This window comes from Nematocida homosporus, assembly GCF_024244095.1.
Source record: "Nematocida homosporus strain JUm1504 chromosome Unknown 4560, whole genome shotgun sequence".
Classification (NCBI taxonomy): domain Eukaryota; kingdom Fungi; phylum Microsporidia; genus Nematocida; species Nematocida homosporus.
The window spans coordinates 2,946-18,354 of NW_026250654.1; the positions used below are offsets into that span (position 1 = coordinate 2,946).

Consider the following 15,409-nt stretch of genomic DNA (forward strand, 5'->3'; position numbering starts at 1 on the left):
CTTAACTTAAACCTAACTCAAACTAACCTTTATTTACTATTGTCTTAAGATAAGATAAGAGATAACCCAATACCAAAACCAACTCAAAACCAACTCAACCAGATACTAACCAGATGGCGAAGAACTACTAGGACTTTGAAAACACACACCCGTGCTCAAACTAACTTGTACAATATCATAATGCTCACCAGATAAAACCTCAGGATTATTGATGGCATTCCTAAAAGCAGACATTCCCAGCTCCAACAACTCACTGTCAGACATTCCTAAAATCCGGTCACCTTGACTATCCAGTATAGTCCGAGCCGATTGAGCCCGAGCACCAATACAGCACCCAAAAGAAGGAATAGTTTCACCAGTCGGCGTCATCTCCATTAGAACCAACTCCGACTTCTCCACCCCTAAAATAATCACTGAAACTCCCGGAGCCCTATTCCCATACCGCATTACTTCCAAACCATTATGAAATTGCTGCTCCTCCACCAACTGAGCAATACTTAAGACCGTTCCCGTCCGGTGCTTCTCCTTCTGTAATTTCCGCTTCAATCTCTCCCCAAATTGCACCCCATCATTAGTTATACCCGAATAAGTATAAACCAAATACTCATCCAATTGTTTGACTTTAGACTTACCCTCAGTAAATTTATCCTGTTTACCCATCTTTTGGGCAATAATTAGACCAGATGTCTTATTACGCAAAGCCACACAAACACCACCATGTTCAGTAGATCTAATCACACTTTCAATTGGCAAAACTTTACCCTCTGGAGTAAACATCGAAAAGTAGTTGTATCTCTCATTACTTGACATACTAAACAAAAAACAAGGGTAGATCCTCTATTTTTATTGTGAAACCAGCTATTTAAGAAAAATGCAGCTAGAAACCATGGAAAGAAGAGTAGGAGATAAGGAAGATTTACAAAATATAAGGGTTTTACAACGTAATTTAGTCTATGCCGTAGGAATTCCGGCTGAGTTCGCCCGAGAAGAAATTCTTTGCTCTCGGAGTCTTTTTGGCGGCTTTGGTGAGATAGTTAAAGTAGTTTTAAGTCGGCGATTAAGTAATAGTGGTGGTAATAGTAATAGTAATAGTAGTAATAGTAGTGGTAGTAGTAGTAGTAGTAGTGGTAATCGGGTGAGTAGTAATAGTAGTAGTAATCGGGTGGGTGGTAGTAAAGAGGAGATGTTTAGTGCTTATATTACGTACTTAAAGGAAGAGTGTGCGGCTGAGGCTATTAGGGAGATGGATAGTTTTAGGTTAGGAGATAGAATTGTGCGATGTACGTTTGGGACTACTAAGTATTGCTCCTTTTTCTTACGAGGGATTAAGTGTAGTAATGATGGATGTTTGTACTTGCATGAGAAAGGGCGGGTGGAAGATTCATTTGCTCGGGATCAGATGTCGGTGCTGAAAACGAAGATTGAGAAGATTATTGAGGTGAAAGGGAAAGGGAAGGATAGTATGGGTGGAGTTGGTAGTAGTAGTATGGGTGAGAGTAGTAGTGGAGTAGTTGGTGGTAGTGGGTTGAGTAGTGGTAGTGGTAGTGGTGGGTTGGAAGAGATTGAGGAGTTATCGGAGTTGTTCTTATTTAAACCAGATAGAGTAGTGCGTCAGAGACATTATGAAAGCTGTCATTTTAATCCCTTCTATCGCCGGGGCCGAGAAGAGGCGTATGAGCAGAAGGTTAAAAGTATCTGTGCCGAGAAGTAATGATACAATTAAATAGATAAGTAATTAGATTTAGTTTACATTAAGTTTAGTATTGAGTTAAGTTAGTATTGAGTTAGGTGATGTATTGGGTTAAGTTGAGTTAAGTTGGGTTATGTGATGTATTAAGTTAGTATTGAGTTAAGTTGAGTTATGTTATGTGATGTATTAAGTTAAGTTAGATGATGTATTAAGTTGGGTTAAGTTAAGTTGAGTTAGTTGATGCGATACTAAACACAACCTAACACAACTCAACTTAAACACAACCTAACACAACTTAAACACAACTCAAACTTAACCTAACCTAATACTAACTCAATAGGATTGGAATTGGCGTCATAAATAGATTAAAAGTTAAGGTATATACAAATAAGATATATACAAACAATGCGGGTATGGTCACATGAAGTATATGCGGGGAAAAAGTCTTTGGGAGAGGTAGATTGGAAAGGGAAACGTGTGTTTGTACGGGTGGATTATAACGTGCCTTTGCGAGGTGGTGAAGTCCTCGATCGGGCTAAGATTCAAGGAACAATTCCGACGTTGCAGTTCTTGCTCCGGAAGGGAGTTGAACGACTGATTATTGGCACGCATTTGGGACGGCCTGAATGTGTGGCTGATCCAATATCAAGTGCTGTTTCGGGTGGGGTTGAGCCGGTTATTGCGGCTCTTAATGAAGAGTTAGTGCTGGCTGGAGAAAGTGTGCAGTTTAAGTTAGTGTTCATGCGGGGGGAAGAGATAGGGGAAAAGTGGGGAGTAGTGCAGAACTTAAGGACTTTGCGTGTAGAAAAGTCAGTGGGGGATGCAGTTAGTAAGAAACTGTTTGATCAGTTTATAGCTATGAACTGTGATATTATGGTAAGTGATGGGTTTGGAGTGCTGCATCGGAAAGACTACTCGGTGGTGGGAGTGAAGTTGGAGAAAATTCCCGGACTGTTAGTGGATGCCGAAATGCAAGGCATAAGCTTTCTACTGGGGAATGTAAGGCCATTAGAGGAAAGATCGCCGGGAGCGGTTAGTAAGAAGGAGATAAGCCAGTTTTTAGCAGTAGCTAATGATCCAAGTAGGTTTAAAGCAAACACGGGTAAACCAATAGACTTGCTGATTATTGGCGGGTGTAAGCTAGAAGATAAGATTGGGTTAGTGAAGAACTTAGCAGGTATTGCAGCTAATATCTTCTTAGGTGGACTACTGGGCACACCTTTTCTCAATAAGATTCCTGATCGGGATGTAGAGGAGATTATTGAGCGAACAAGTCAAGAAGGAACATCGGTCTTTTTACCGGTAGACTACCGATTAGCCGATCAGCGGACTGTGCTAGCTAGTAAGATCTTAGAAACAGAGGTGGAAGAGGTTCGTGATATTGGTGAAGCCTCGGGAAAGTTACTCGGGTCTTTAATAAAACGGAGTCAGCGCGTGTTCTGGAATGGCACACTAGGCATGGCCGAAAAGACTGAGTACGAGCAGGGCACCAAACAGGCCTTAGAGGCCATTCAGAACCAAAAACACAGCTTACAGCAGCAAGAAGCACAAACAATGTTCTGTGCCGGAGGAGGAGACACGTCAGGGTATATCCATCGGGCCGGATATACTAGTGCATTCGATTTTGTCTTTACCGGCGGCGGTGCCACTCTTGAAGCTCTAGAAGGCAAGATTCTTCCCGGGATTGATGCCCTCGCAGATAGGCTTTAATTGAGTTAGGTTGAGTTAGTTAGGATTGAGTTAGTTGGGGTGAGTTTGAACCAATCAAAAGTAACGGTAGACCAGGGCCTAGATAACTCCGGTCTTTAAAATAAATGGATTAGGTTATGTGGGGTGGTGTGGGCTTGGTATTGTGTGAGTATTGTGTGAGTATTGTGTTAGTATAGGAGGACATAATTTGATATGACACGTTCTAATAGGGTCCAATAGGGCGGATTTTGTTTATTATTTAGATAGCATTTAGATAGCATTTAGATAGCATTTAGATAGTATTTGGTTATGTTGTTACCAACACAACCCAACCCAACTTAACCTAATCCTAGACCAATCCAACACAACACAACCTAATACTAACTTAATCCAATCTTAACACGTGACAGTGTTATGCTGGTGAAACAAATCTAAGATGAAACCATTTGGCAGACTATTTAAAGCCGGCAGGTAGGATAGACATGAAGCGGCAAGTAATTACTGTACTTATCGGCATAGCAGTGTGCGCCTTTGTTCTATGGCCAATTCTTCTTCGTGGCCCGCAAAAGAGATACAGCGCCAAGAAGACCAAGAAAGCCAAAAAGAACAACCCAGCCCGCAAAATCGTCGGGTGTATTCCCATTCTTGATGGCCAAGTCTTCCTCGTCAATGGCCGTCGCAAGCACAAACTAACTCTTCCCAAAGGAGGTGTTGATAACAACGAGCCACCTTACTACGCCGCCGGCAAAGAGGCCCTAGAAGAAGCCGGACTAATCGGAGAAATAGATACAACTCCAAGTTTTACCGAAGCCGGCATTGATTGGTACATGATGAAAGTCACCCGTGTCCTCGACGACTGGAAGGAAAGACACGAACGTGTCCGCAAACAAATGACTCTTGAAGATGCCCTTCTTCATTCCGAAGTCCGAGCCATCACCAAAGTCGTACTCAAGCAAGCCGTACTCGTCGAAAAGGAAAGAGAGCACCCCCGTCTGCGCAACAAAGACCTAGTCGTCAAAAACCCCCGCCCAACCGGCACAACCGAACCCGCCACCAACGAGTCCCAAACATTTGCACAGTTCATCTAAATAAACCAGCAACAACTATTACAATCTGATACGTTAAATTAAGATAAGTTAAGATAAGTTGAGTTGAGTTGATATAAGATAAGTTAAATTGAGATAAGATTTGGTTAAGATAAGTTAAGATAAGATTTGAGATAAGATAAGATATCATCTCAATTAAACACAACAGAATACCAAATCAAACCAACCCAATATCAACCAAATCAAAACACAACTCAATACCAACTTAACCCAATACAACACCAACTTAACTCAACCCAACTCAACTCAAAACCCAACTCAACTCAATACTAACTTAACTTAACTTAACTCAATTTATTAAGCACTTACTCTTCTTTCTTCAACTTCTTATCCTTCTTAGGCGGAGTAGTTGTTTTCTTCTCCTTCTCCTCTTCTTCTTCTCCTACCTTCTCTTCTCCCTCCTCAGTACTCTTCTTCTCTCCAATCTCAAACATAACATTCCTAGAGAAAGGTCTGAGCATTGACCGACCACGTACATACTCAATGTACATCGGGAAGAAGAACATATTCTTTAATGGGTTTAGAATAAGCATCATAATAGGTTGAGGTGTTTTAACTACTAAATGAATAGCCGTATGAATTAAAGCACTAGATAAGATCTTAGAGATATGAGTATTAATCACCTTAGTATCATACTCACAAACAGTCATTTCTGTCTCAACTTCACCTTCACCTTCACCTTCTTCTCCTCCCTTATTCTCTTCAGTCTTATTCTCAGCCGGTTTAGCCTCTTTAGTTACAGTGACGTAATCATCACTAACAAAGCGAATCTTAGTACCAACTTGTAATTTAGCTACTCTTAACTTGATAGCATAAGCTATTCCTAAATCTAATAAGACTGATAGTACAAATGCTACCCTAAAATAGAAAATGTTATCGGCTAATAAACTGTTAATCTTACTCTTATAGATATAAGAAAGAATAATCGGTGCTAGTAAGAAGAAACCCTCAGCTGCTTTGTATGTAATTTGCATCGCTAAAAAACAGAAACTAAAGTATATATAGATTAAGATAAGTTTAGATTGGATTGAGTTTGAGTTGGTATTGAGTTGGGTTGTTTGGGTTGGGTTTGGTGTTGTTTGAGTTGGATTGAGTTTGTTTGGGGTTGTTTGGGGTTGTTTAGGGTTAAGTTGGATTGAGTTGAGTTTGTTTAGTATTGGATTAGTACTGGTTTAATATTGGGTTGAGTTGATATTGGGTTAATATTGTATTGAGTTAGGTTGAGTTGAGTTTAGTACAAGGTTAGTTGAGTTTAGTACAAGGTTAGTTAAGTTGAGTTAAGTTGATATTGGGTTAAGTTTATGTCATAACCATAGGAGGAAAGATTCCTCTTAATCCTAAACCAACTCAAACCAACTCAATCAAAGACAAAGGAACGTATTGTATTGGGCTACTCAGATAGTAGGTGTAGTATTAAGGTGGTATTAAGGTGATTGTCAAGAAGGTGCAACGTATTGGATGCGTTCTTTAGATTACTCAGTTAGAGACTCACCTCTTCCATCAGATATCTAATGCTTACTTGTCTCTTTGAGATCTAGATGAATTTCTATCTCGCTCTTCTTAATTTCTATCTATCTATCTCATAATCTCTATATAATACTTGTAACTTCACTACCAACTTAATACCAACTTAGATGATGTCGAACACCAACTTAGATGATGTCAAACACTAAATACTTACTTAATACCAACTCGTCTGCTAATTAATAGTCTTGGTAATTCTCATACACGCCATTAGATAGTATTAGATTGAGTTAAGTTCATGGATGGTTTAAATAGGCATGACTTCATTAAGTTGAGTTACGATAATCAAACCAAATCTTACGTTAATCTTATCTAAATCAAATCAAAATCAAAATCAAAAGATAAACTAAGACGTTATTTAATGATTAGTAAGTAGTTAGTTAACATTTAGCACTAACTGCTTCTAAGTAGCTGCGTCCAGTAGAAGTAAGTCGGCGACCTCCTTTAGGAATTTGCGATACAAAACCTACTCGTTCTAAGCCTTGTAGAATCCTTCTTACTAGACTTTTAGAGCCAGTAACAGTATGAGATGGCTTATGTCCGTTATTCTTAGCAGTACTGTAGACTTGAGCAAACCAAAGAGTTCCAAAGCCGTGTTTTAGCTTCTCTGGGGACTTAAGCTCTTCCATGTAGAGCTTTCTTAAGATAGAAGCAACTCTAATATGATACCAATTAGGATCTTGAGGTGCATTTTCTTTTCCATGGCCTGTTTTAATGTATTCGGCTTCGGCTGGTCTTTCAATCTTCTTTTCTTCAACTAAAGTCTTAGCTAAAGTGGCAATGAACGTTGCGGGTTCAATTTCTTCTACTTTCATCTGGGGTTATGAAAATAAAAGAAAAAAAGGATTCAGTTGAGTTGGGTTTGATGTGGGGTTGAGTTGGTTTAGGTGGGTTTATGTGGGGTTAGTAGATTGAATAAAGTAAGTTGAATAAAGTTGTGATTTTATTAGATTAGATTGAATAAAGTAAGTTGAATAAAGTTGATTAGATTGAGTTGAGTTAAGTTGTGATTTTATTAGATTGAGTTGAATAAAGTAAGTTGAATAAAGTTGATTAGATTGAGTTGAGTTAAGTTGTGATTTTATTAGATTAGATTGAGTTGAGTAAGTTGAATAAAGTTGATTAGATTGAGTTGAGTTAAGTTGTGATTTTATTAGATTAGATTAAGTTGAATAAAGTAAGTTGTGATTTTATTAGATTAGATTGAGTAAAGTTGTGATTTTATTAGATTAGATTGAGTAAAGTAAGTTGTGATTAGATTAGATTAGATTGAGTTGAGTTAAGTTGTGATTTTATTAGATTAGATTGAGTAAAGTATTGGGTAAATCAAAATAAATATGTAGATAAGATTGGGTAAATTTATGTACAATGGGTTGGGTGGGATTGAGTTGTTAGGGTGGTGGGTAGGGATAGTTGACTTTGTAGAGTTGGATGGATTGGATGTGGATGGAAATGGTTGTGGCTAGAAGGAGAGTGCAGAACTCGGCTGTAGGTTGCTCGGGTGGAGTGGGAGTTGGGAAGTTGAGAAGAATGGCTGGGAGATGGAAAGGTATGCTGAGGATTTGCGCACTGGCGAAGAAGAGAATAGTAGTGCCAAAGAAACCAAAGAAAATACGGAAGACAAAGGCTTCTAGACGCTTTTCTAGATAGCGTAGACAAAGAGTGGAGAAAATACAGAGGGCAACTAGAGCGGCTAGAGATACGGATGTATTGGTGGTTTGAATAAGATAGCGGCCAGGGCCAAAGAAAAAGAACCAGCCGAGACCGATTAGAATAGAAGTTTTGAAAAAGAGTTGGACTAAATAGATAAGTAGGAAACTAATAAGACCACAAAGAAGGAGGGAAAGAATGATTTTACCGGGAGTAGAATGGAGAAATTGGAAGAAGAAAGGTTGGACTGGGATTGATGTGGAATTGGGAAGATTGAGTGGCTGGGGTTTGGTTGGGGAAGAACTAGTAATGGGTATAGATAGAAGAGGCGTAGTAAGATACGTAGTTTGTTGGAGAGAGTTGAAGATAAAGGTAAAAAGATAAACAAAGATAAGTAGAGTTAGATTGAAGTGGCGGAGATTATCACCCCAAATAAATAAGGTATAGCCAATGCCTATTAAACAAGAGAAAACAAGGCGGGAATATTCAGTAGGGAAAATACCAGTGGGTGTCGTTGAGTTGGGTAGAGTTGAGTTAGGTGAAGTTGAGTTTGATGAAGTTGAGTTTGGTGGAGTTGAGTTTGGGTTAGTTGAATTGGGTTGAGTTGGGTCTGGAATAAATAAGTGCTTTAGACCGATGTTCTCGTATTGGATTAGGTAGTTGTAGAGGGTGGGAAAGTAGGAGGGAGTGCTATTGGGATCGTTGGGATTATGGGGGGTTTTAGGGTTACTGGATGGATCTGTAGACTCGGGGTAGTTGGTTTTAGGAAAGAAGGCGGCAGCATTGTCAAGAATGGAAGAGGTTGCTAGAGCTACTCCGAAATAATTGCCGCAGTTAGTTAGAAAGGAAGAGAGAAGATTGGCATCAGGAAATGGAAGAGAAGTAGAACCATCGGAATTATTGGAGTTATCGGAATTAGTAGTAGAGTTACTGCAGCTATTACATGTATTATCCTGAGTAGTATTACTTGGATTAGAAAGTGAAGCAAAGTCTATCGGTGGCCGAGGGACTGGATTTGAATCTTCCAGCCGGGATATAACCTGGCCCAGAAAAAGAGGAAACCAAGTCAAACACTTAACTAGAAGCATAATGGGATAAGAAAAGAAATATTTAAGGGGCAATGATAGTGATTTTTGGTAATGATATGAGATTAAATTTGGGTTAGTATTGAGTTGGGTGGGGTTAAGTGGTGTTGTGTTAAGTGGTGTTAGGGGTTGGGTTAGGTGTTGTGTGGGATAGGTGTTGGCGTTGGGTGAAGTTGGAGGCAGTAATGGTATCTTGATAGATTTTGATATTGTGTAAATGAGATGGTCTTGGTGGGATAGAGTAGATGTTTAGTTGGGGGGGGTGTGTGGATTGGTGAGATAGAGTAAAGTAGATAGTGATTAGTAAATGATTTATTGGGTTAGTGTAGGCTGCACCAGTGTAAGGCTTGGTGGAGTTGGAGAATATTGGTGAGTTGCTTGAAGAGGAATGGGGGAGTGAGAAGAAGAGTGATAAGAAGAGAGTGGCTGAAAAGTAGACTGAGCATAAAGGCTTCAGTGGCGAAACAAATAAGGAAAAGAGTAGTGCGGTTGTAGTAGAGAGAAAGAATGCGAGTGGAGAAGGAGTCGGGACTGGAAGTATGATCTTTATGTGACTTCTTGCTTTGTAATGAGACGGCTACACAGAATAGGTGAGAAACTAAGTCAAGTACAACAATGGTGGATACGAATGGTAAAAGAGCTGGTCTCTTAGCTGCTATGTGAAGAGATAAAACAGTTGAAGAGGCCCGATCTAGAGCCATATCCAAAATGTAGCCAAGTTGGGATTCTTGGTGGTAAGCTCGAGCTAAATAGCCATCGAGAGCATCTAATAGATAAGAGGTAGCATAGAAGAGAAGGAAAAGGCGAGGGCTAAGGAAAAGAGAGAGTAGAAGAAGGAAAAGTCTTAAATATCCGATCAGATTGGGTAAATAGAAAAGCGTGCTTTTGGTATTGGATAGGGTTTGTGAGGATTTAAGATGGGTTTTGGGTGCTGTAGAGTTCTGCATGGATTAAAAGATAAGTGGATATATATGGGCCTTTTTTTTGGAAGAATGCTCGATGGGCCTAGTATTGATACGATTATCTCGTTAGTAATGTCTTCGGTAATAAGTGTGAGTGCTTTCTTTTTCTTCTCTTTGATTGAGTACTGTATCTATGTTGTCTTTATAAGGAAGCCCCGAGGTGCATCAATCGCTGCCCAGCTGTCTTTACTAGAAGAGCAGGAAAGAAGGCGGCGGAAGACTCCGGGGTATCGTTTTCGGACAGGACCTCGTCGGTTTAGTGCCTGGGGCATAGATGAAGGTAAGTATGGGCGTTAAATTGAGTTGAGTTGGGATCGGGTGGGTTTGGTGGAGTTAAGTTGAGTTGAGTTGGTTTAAGATTGTATTGGTTTAAGATTGTATTGGTATTGACTAAATAAAGAACTTGTGCATTAGAATCCCCATTACTTAATTGTTGATGGAACTAGAGTAGGAGTTTGGCTTAATGAGATACTTGGATAGACTTCTACTTTATTAGGAAATAAGCTGCAGAGATAGTGAACTTATCTTGTTTGAAAGATCAGAGATAAACAATTAAATAGAAGTGAAGTAATAGGCTTAAGATTGGGTTAGTATTGGGTTGGGATTTGATAAGGAGGATGAGAGAGAGTACACTGGATAGAATTGGTGAGAATGAAGGAGTGGTTAGTAGATTAATAAGACAGGATGGAGAAGGGAGTGATGCAAGGCAGGCATGTGAATGCTGCACTGCGGTTAAGTTGGATCTTTTGGGAAACCAACTGTCTAAGATATCTGATTACCTGAATAAACGTCTAGAAGGTTCGGCTGCTACAAAGTCTTTGATCAAGTTAGTAGTGGCTAAGAGGAACTTTCTCTCCCATGAGCATGATAAAAGGAGTGGTTATGCTGGGCTGAGATTGGTTGATGGAGGGGAAATAGTGGTAGGCGGTTGGTTAGAGCTTATTTGGGTTATATTGGGTTATTTCTGGCAGGGGTTAGTGATGTTAATGTTTAACAATATAATGATTTGGCTTGGAATTGGGTTATTATTTGGACTGATCTCGGCTAGTCAAGCTGTTCAAGGCTCAAGTAAGGGTGTAAATTCATGGTGTGATAATGGAGCTTGGATGAATAGAATAGCCGGGGAGAGAAGTTGGTCTGCTTATCGGAGACTAGATCAGGATGAAATACTCCAGAATAGAGACAAATGTATGAAGAAGTGCCAGGAATTGATGGACTTATTGCAGCCGAATCGAGATCTCGTAGTGAAGGAATTAGCAGCCGTTCGACAAGTTTTAGCTAATGTTGATCAAAGCGTTCGTGATAAGATTGATCAGCTGCTGTTTAATGAGTCAAGTCGGAATTTGGGATTAGGAAGACTACGGGGAAATAAACCAACTGAGAATGCACGGAATAGGTCGCACTTATCAGACCAGACAAGTGATCTGGTTAGAAAAAAGACCAATACTGATCTTGTTGCACTAACTACAAAGCTTCAACGGTCTATTGGTCGCCTAGCTGAAACACAAGTAGACCCGGACGTGCTAGCAACTTACCAGTCGCCTCAGTTAAGCGAGATATTATATAATTATGTGTATCGGCAGAGTAGAGGTGTGGCCAGTTCCTCTTCTTCAACAATAACTCCTGAAGAAGTCGCCAAGCTTAAGCAACAGCTAACTCAACTGCATAAATTAGAAATAGACTTATTACTGCTGGATCTCAGCCAATCCAGTCAAATACAGAGAAAACAGACGGCTGATCCAAGTACTGAGCAACGAGTTTTCTATCAGAAACAAGACGAAGCAAAGTCAATCATTCAGATTAAGAGAAGAGAGCTTGCTCTGATACGTCGGTTGGAGATGATAGAAACAGCCCTATACGATCCACTGGCTACGAAACAATTAGCCAGTGCGATAGATCAGTGCCGGGCTGACCTAAGCACGTTGCACAGGGAATTGGAAAGAATCACTCGGCCGGATCGCTTCAATCAGTTAGTAAAAGCAAACATTACGTGGGCAGTTACTCTAAAGACGGCCTTTGATAGTTGTTGGAAAGGTTTGGTAAGTACGGACTTGGCCACTCGGCAAGCTGCAATTAAAACGGTCGTAACAAGGATAGTAGAAGAGAATTATCTTCCTTCTTTTCACATGGATCTTATCGAACAACAAATAGCCAAACTAGAATCGGTTCCATTTTCAAGCTATAAAACGCCCAGTCAGTTTCTAGCCGCACAATATAAGATATTCTTTCCCGCCGGTGTTCAACCAGACATACTTGAAATAGCCTGTTACAATATTCTTGGCCTCTGCTGCAAAGATCTGTCCATGGTAGGCTCTACCTCATCACTGCAGCAGTTTATGAATGTCTTTGTCGGATATGCTTATCTGCAGCAGTTTAGTAGCACAGACAAGGAGATAAGAGACAGTCGTTTTTTCATGAATAACTTGGAGAAGTGGATTACCCCTATTGTTCTGCGGGATGTAGGGAGTGCTGTCAAGATACAGAACGTTCTCAATCTCTTCTATTACAATAGCTGTGTGCCAGCGAGCAAAGGCGTTATGAATATGCCGGAAGAGGTCAGTACTTTGGGTCTCGTGGATGCGTTTAAGGAAAGCCTTCTCTTTACGCACTCCTTTGTTAGGGACGATATGATCTTTCAAAATGTATACACCAGACTATCCTTTCAAAGCCACATTTTAGAGAACCCGCAAACATTTGAAATAGACGGGATTCCCGTCTCAGATACACTCTACCCGATCAACATTCTCCTCCAACACCAGGACCAAATAGATGTGCAAATGAAGCAAAACAGGCGCAGCAAACTAGGCCCGGCCCTCTTAATCATGGCTCCCAAACCAACCCAAATTCAAACCAGTTTGCTAAACTGCCAGGAGAACTTCGTCCTTTGCCAGCACCACGACATCACTTTACAATTGCACCCGAATACAGATGCGGTCCAAACGGGTCTTGAACTCCAAGCCGTTAAAGACATACTTGCACCCTTTCTAACCCAGAAAGACAGAGTTAATCTTCAAGAACTAACACTCCAGAGTTCATCTGCTGTCCCTTCAAATGAACCCAGTCTTATGACGGTATTAAAGCAAAAGCTCGCCCCCGCAATCAACCGGACTCCCATTATGGTGCTTCCACACACCACCATAAACCGAGCCGGAGAAGAGATAGCCGACCCGCTTCAAGATGAGCTAAGCAATCAGCTTGCATTCGCCCAACAACCACAAACAGATGTTCTTGCTGATAGTGAATCAAATAAGTCACTTTTATTTGGTGAGGACGAAATAGCCAAAATCCTCGGTCTTCTAGATGACTTCGATAGAGAAGAGAATGAGAAGTTTGCCGAGCATATTTACACGCAAGATTTTATTGATTTCGATGAGCTTTATGATGATTATGAATATAATTATCAGCACTCGGGCAATATTACCCAAAAAGGAAAATTACTCGATCCGGCAAGCACAAATCCAGAAAAAATTGATGCATCATCAACAGACATATTATCAATGGCATTAGCACACAAAAAACCAGTACTAACTCAACCCCATTGGTATGATGAGTATTCACAAACTCCCTTGTCTAAATTAGCTACGGCACCAGCATCTTTATCCAAGCAACCACAGCTCAGCGGTGATGACTACCATTTGCCTAGTACTGACTTGCTTAGTATCAATGAGATCGAGCCAGAGACTAGCTCTAAACACAAAACCGTCCATATAAGACTTCCAGATCTCTCGGCTACCACCACAAATGAACCTAAGAAAACAGCCCAATCAACTCCACTAACACCACAACCCACGCCACAAACAATAGATCAGTTCGCAGATAAACTAGCAACCGATATAACAAAGCTAGGCATGGCCCAAGCCGCACAAACTCAAGTGAAGCCAACTCAAGTGGAGCCAACTCAAGTAGACCAAACTCAAGCAGAACAAACTCAAGTAGACCAAACTCAAGCAGAACAAACTCAAGTAGAGCAAACTCAAGCGGAACAAACTCAAGAAAACAAAGGCTCTGAGGCAGTTGTCACATCCTCGGAGAAGAAAGACGAAGAAGAAGAAACAGAAACACATGATCCTCAGAACATAATCCCCGGAGGAGAAGAAGAGAAAGATAATGACATATTGCAACAGGCCCATGATCTTATTGCCAAAGCAAACGAAATAGAAAGGAGTAACCCCATTCTAGCCAAAGCGGTCGAGTCTTTAATCGAGGCTGGTGCAACTCTACTAGCTGTTTTCGCTTTAATTACCGCCGGGAATATGCTTTCTTTCCCGGTCTTTGGCTTCGTTGCAGCATTGGGAGTTATGGCCTTATCTCTGGTATATGTGGGTGTAGTTGCTCGCCAGGAGAAACCACCGCGCATCGCTAGAAACTTCTTCTTAATCTTAAACATTGTCTTAGTCTTTACTATTATTATGTGCCTTGGATTGCTTTATCGCTTCGATTACCTTTCATTAGGACAAGACACTGGCCTTACTCATTGGCTCTTCCAAGGCTACACTGTGGCTGCGCTTGTATCAATTGTTATGGGCTGGATCGGCAGCATGTCGCTTGGACCTGGTTGGAGTAAGTACCGACGACCTCTGCAGTATGGGCTTTACATTGTAGCAGCCCTTATGGCCTTGCATATGGGTCTGTTCTTTAATAGCTTTATTGGCTTGGCCACTAGATCAATTGTTCCAGTTTCTTATGCTCTGATCATGCCGACCGTGGTCTTCTATGGCGGTACGCTATTTAATCCCAAAAGAAGCGAGCAACAATACCAGCACGATCTTCTTGACGGTGCAGAAGATCCTAGTCGCAAGATGCATAGTCGAGCCATTACTTCCTTTGTTGTTATCATTGCTCTATCAATCTCGGCTGTCTTTATTCTTGCTATCTTTGAAGAGCCAATCCTTAAGAGTATCGCAGCCAAGGTTGCTGCTAAAGGGGCCGAAGCCGCTGCCAACGTTGTTGGTTAATTCCCTTTAACCCAATACATTACAAGCATACCTTCTCGTTTTGTTATAAGACCAATAGATATAAATAAAGATGCGCCTGGTATCCAATTGAGTGAGTATTAAGTTGAGTTAGGTTGGTATTAAGTTGGGTTAGGTTGATATTGGGTTAGTATTGAGTTGGGTTAGTGTAATGCCCATGGGATGGATAACATCCATTGACCAATACATACTCCATTAAAGACGTTCCTTGATCCGAACACCGGTACCTTTTATTAGATAAATGTGGGTGTGAGAGGATGACGTCATATCGAATTGTAGATAGATATGCCAAATTACTTTGGCTAAAACATCCTGATTCATTTGAAATAGCAGTTGAATGAATATTTCAAAATCAATGATGTATTCTTGATTATCTAACCCAATTCGTCTATATTCACATTGTAACTCCAGCATCAACTAACTCAATCCAATACTAGCACAATCCAATACTAGCACAATCCAATACAATACTAACTCAACATAACTCAACTCAACTGACCCTAATAAAACTACTAATACTAATACTAATACAAATACTAATACAACTACTAATACAAATACTAACCAAATAAAACCTTACAATCTATTGATTTTAGCGACTGCCAATAAGATCGGTCGATTGTACAGCCCATTGATCCTACAACAGACATTACGACCCGTCCCAGTGACTTGTTAACCTTTAATCTCACTACCACATCACCTTATAGACACTTTTTATTTTGAATAGCAT

General features: G+C 40.5%; 9 protein-coding genes across 9 annotated transcripts; 4 read left to right on the forward strand and 5 right to left on the reverse strand.

The window, feature by feature from the left end:
* Positions 1-105: 105 nt before the first annotated feature.
* On the reverse strand, positions 106-810 carry NEHOM01_1873 (20S proteasome subunit alpha 6; the record flags this gene model as incomplete). The annotated part of the gene is made up of 1 exon (XM_051490751.1): positions 106-810. The coding sequence occupies one exon, from the start codon at positions 808-810 to the stop codon at positions 106-108; it is 705 nt and encodes a 234-aa protein (XP_051346711.1).
* A 61-nt stretch (positions 811-871) lies between these two features.
* Positions 872-1,711, forward strand: NEHOM01_1874 (CCR4-NOT transcription complex subunit 4; the record flags this gene model as incomplete). Its single annotated transcript, XM_051490752.1, has 1 exon — positions 872-1,711. The coding sequence occupies one exon, from the start codon at positions 872-874 to the stop codon at positions 1,709-1,711; it is 840 nt and encodes a 279-aa protein (XP_051346712.1).
* A 384-nt stretch (positions 1,712-2,095) lies between these two features.
* Positions 2,096-3,400, forward strand: NEHOM01_1875 (phosphoglycerate kinase; the record flags this gene model as incomplete). The annotated part of the gene is made up of 1 exon (XM_051490753.1): positions 2,096-3,400. The coding sequence occupies one exon, from the start codon at positions 2,096-2,098 to the stop codon at positions 3,398-3,400; it is 1,305 nt and encodes a 434-aa protein (XP_051346713.1).
* A 461-nt stretch (positions 3,401-3,861) lies between these two features.
* On the forward strand, positions 3,862-4,467 carry NEHOM01_1876 (diphosphoinositol-polyphosphate diphosphatase; the record flags this gene model as incomplete). Its single annotated transcript, XM_051490754.1, has 1 exon — positions 3,862-4,467. The coding sequence occupies one exon, from the start codon at positions 3,862-3,864 to the stop codon at positions 4,465-4,467; it is 606 nt and encodes a 201-aa protein (XP_051346714.1).
* A 323-nt stretch (positions 4,468-4,790) lies between these two features.
* NEHOM01_1877 (uncharacterized protein) lies at positions 4,791-5,459 on the reverse strand (the record flags this gene model as incomplete). Its single annotated transcript, XM_051490755.1, has 1 exon — positions 4,791-5,459. The coding sequence occupies one exon, from the start codon at positions 5,457-5,459 to the stop codon at positions 4,791-4,793; it is 669 nt and encodes a 222-aa protein (XP_051346715.1).
* A 930-nt stretch (positions 5,460-6,389) lies between these two features.
* NEHOM01_1878 (small subunit ribosomal protein S19e) lies at positions 6,390-6,824 on the reverse strand (the record flags this gene model as incomplete). The annotated part of the gene is made up of 1 exon (XM_051490756.1): positions 6,390-6,824. The coding sequence occupies one exon, from the start codon at positions 6,822-6,824 to the stop codon at positions 6,390-6,392; it is 435 nt and encodes a 144-aa protein (XP_051346716.1).
* A 576-nt stretch (positions 6,825-7,400) lies between these two features.
* On the reverse strand, positions 7,401-8,747 carry NEHOM01_1879 (uncharacterized protein; the record flags this gene model as incomplete). The annotated part of the gene is made up of 1 exon (XM_051490757.1): positions 7,401-8,747. One exon carries the CDS (start codon positions 8,745-8,747, stop codon positions 7,401-7,403), a length of 1,347 nt encoding a protein of 448 aa, XP_051346717.1.
* Positions 8,748-9,064: 317 nt separating this feature from the next.
* On the reverse strand, positions 9,065-9,691 carry NEHOM01_1880 (CDP-diacylglycerol--inositol 3-phosphatidyltransferase; the record flags this gene model as incomplete). The annotated part of the gene is made up of 1 exon (XM_051490758.1): positions 9,065-9,691. The coding sequence occupies one exon, from the start codon at positions 9,689-9,691 to the stop codon at positions 9,065-9,067; it is 627 nt and encodes a 208-aa protein (XP_051346718.1).
* Positions 9,692-10,323: 632 nt separating this feature from the next.
* On the forward strand, positions 10,324-14,661 carry NEHOM01_1881 (uncharacterized protein; the record flags this gene model as incomplete). The annotated part of the gene is made up of 1 exon (XM_051490759.1): positions 10,324-14,661. One exon carries the CDS (start codon positions 10,324-10,326, stop codon positions 14,659-14,661), a length of 4,338 nt encoding a protein of 1,445 aa, XP_051346719.1.
* Between the last annotated feature and the right edge of the window lie 748 nt (positions 14,662-15,409).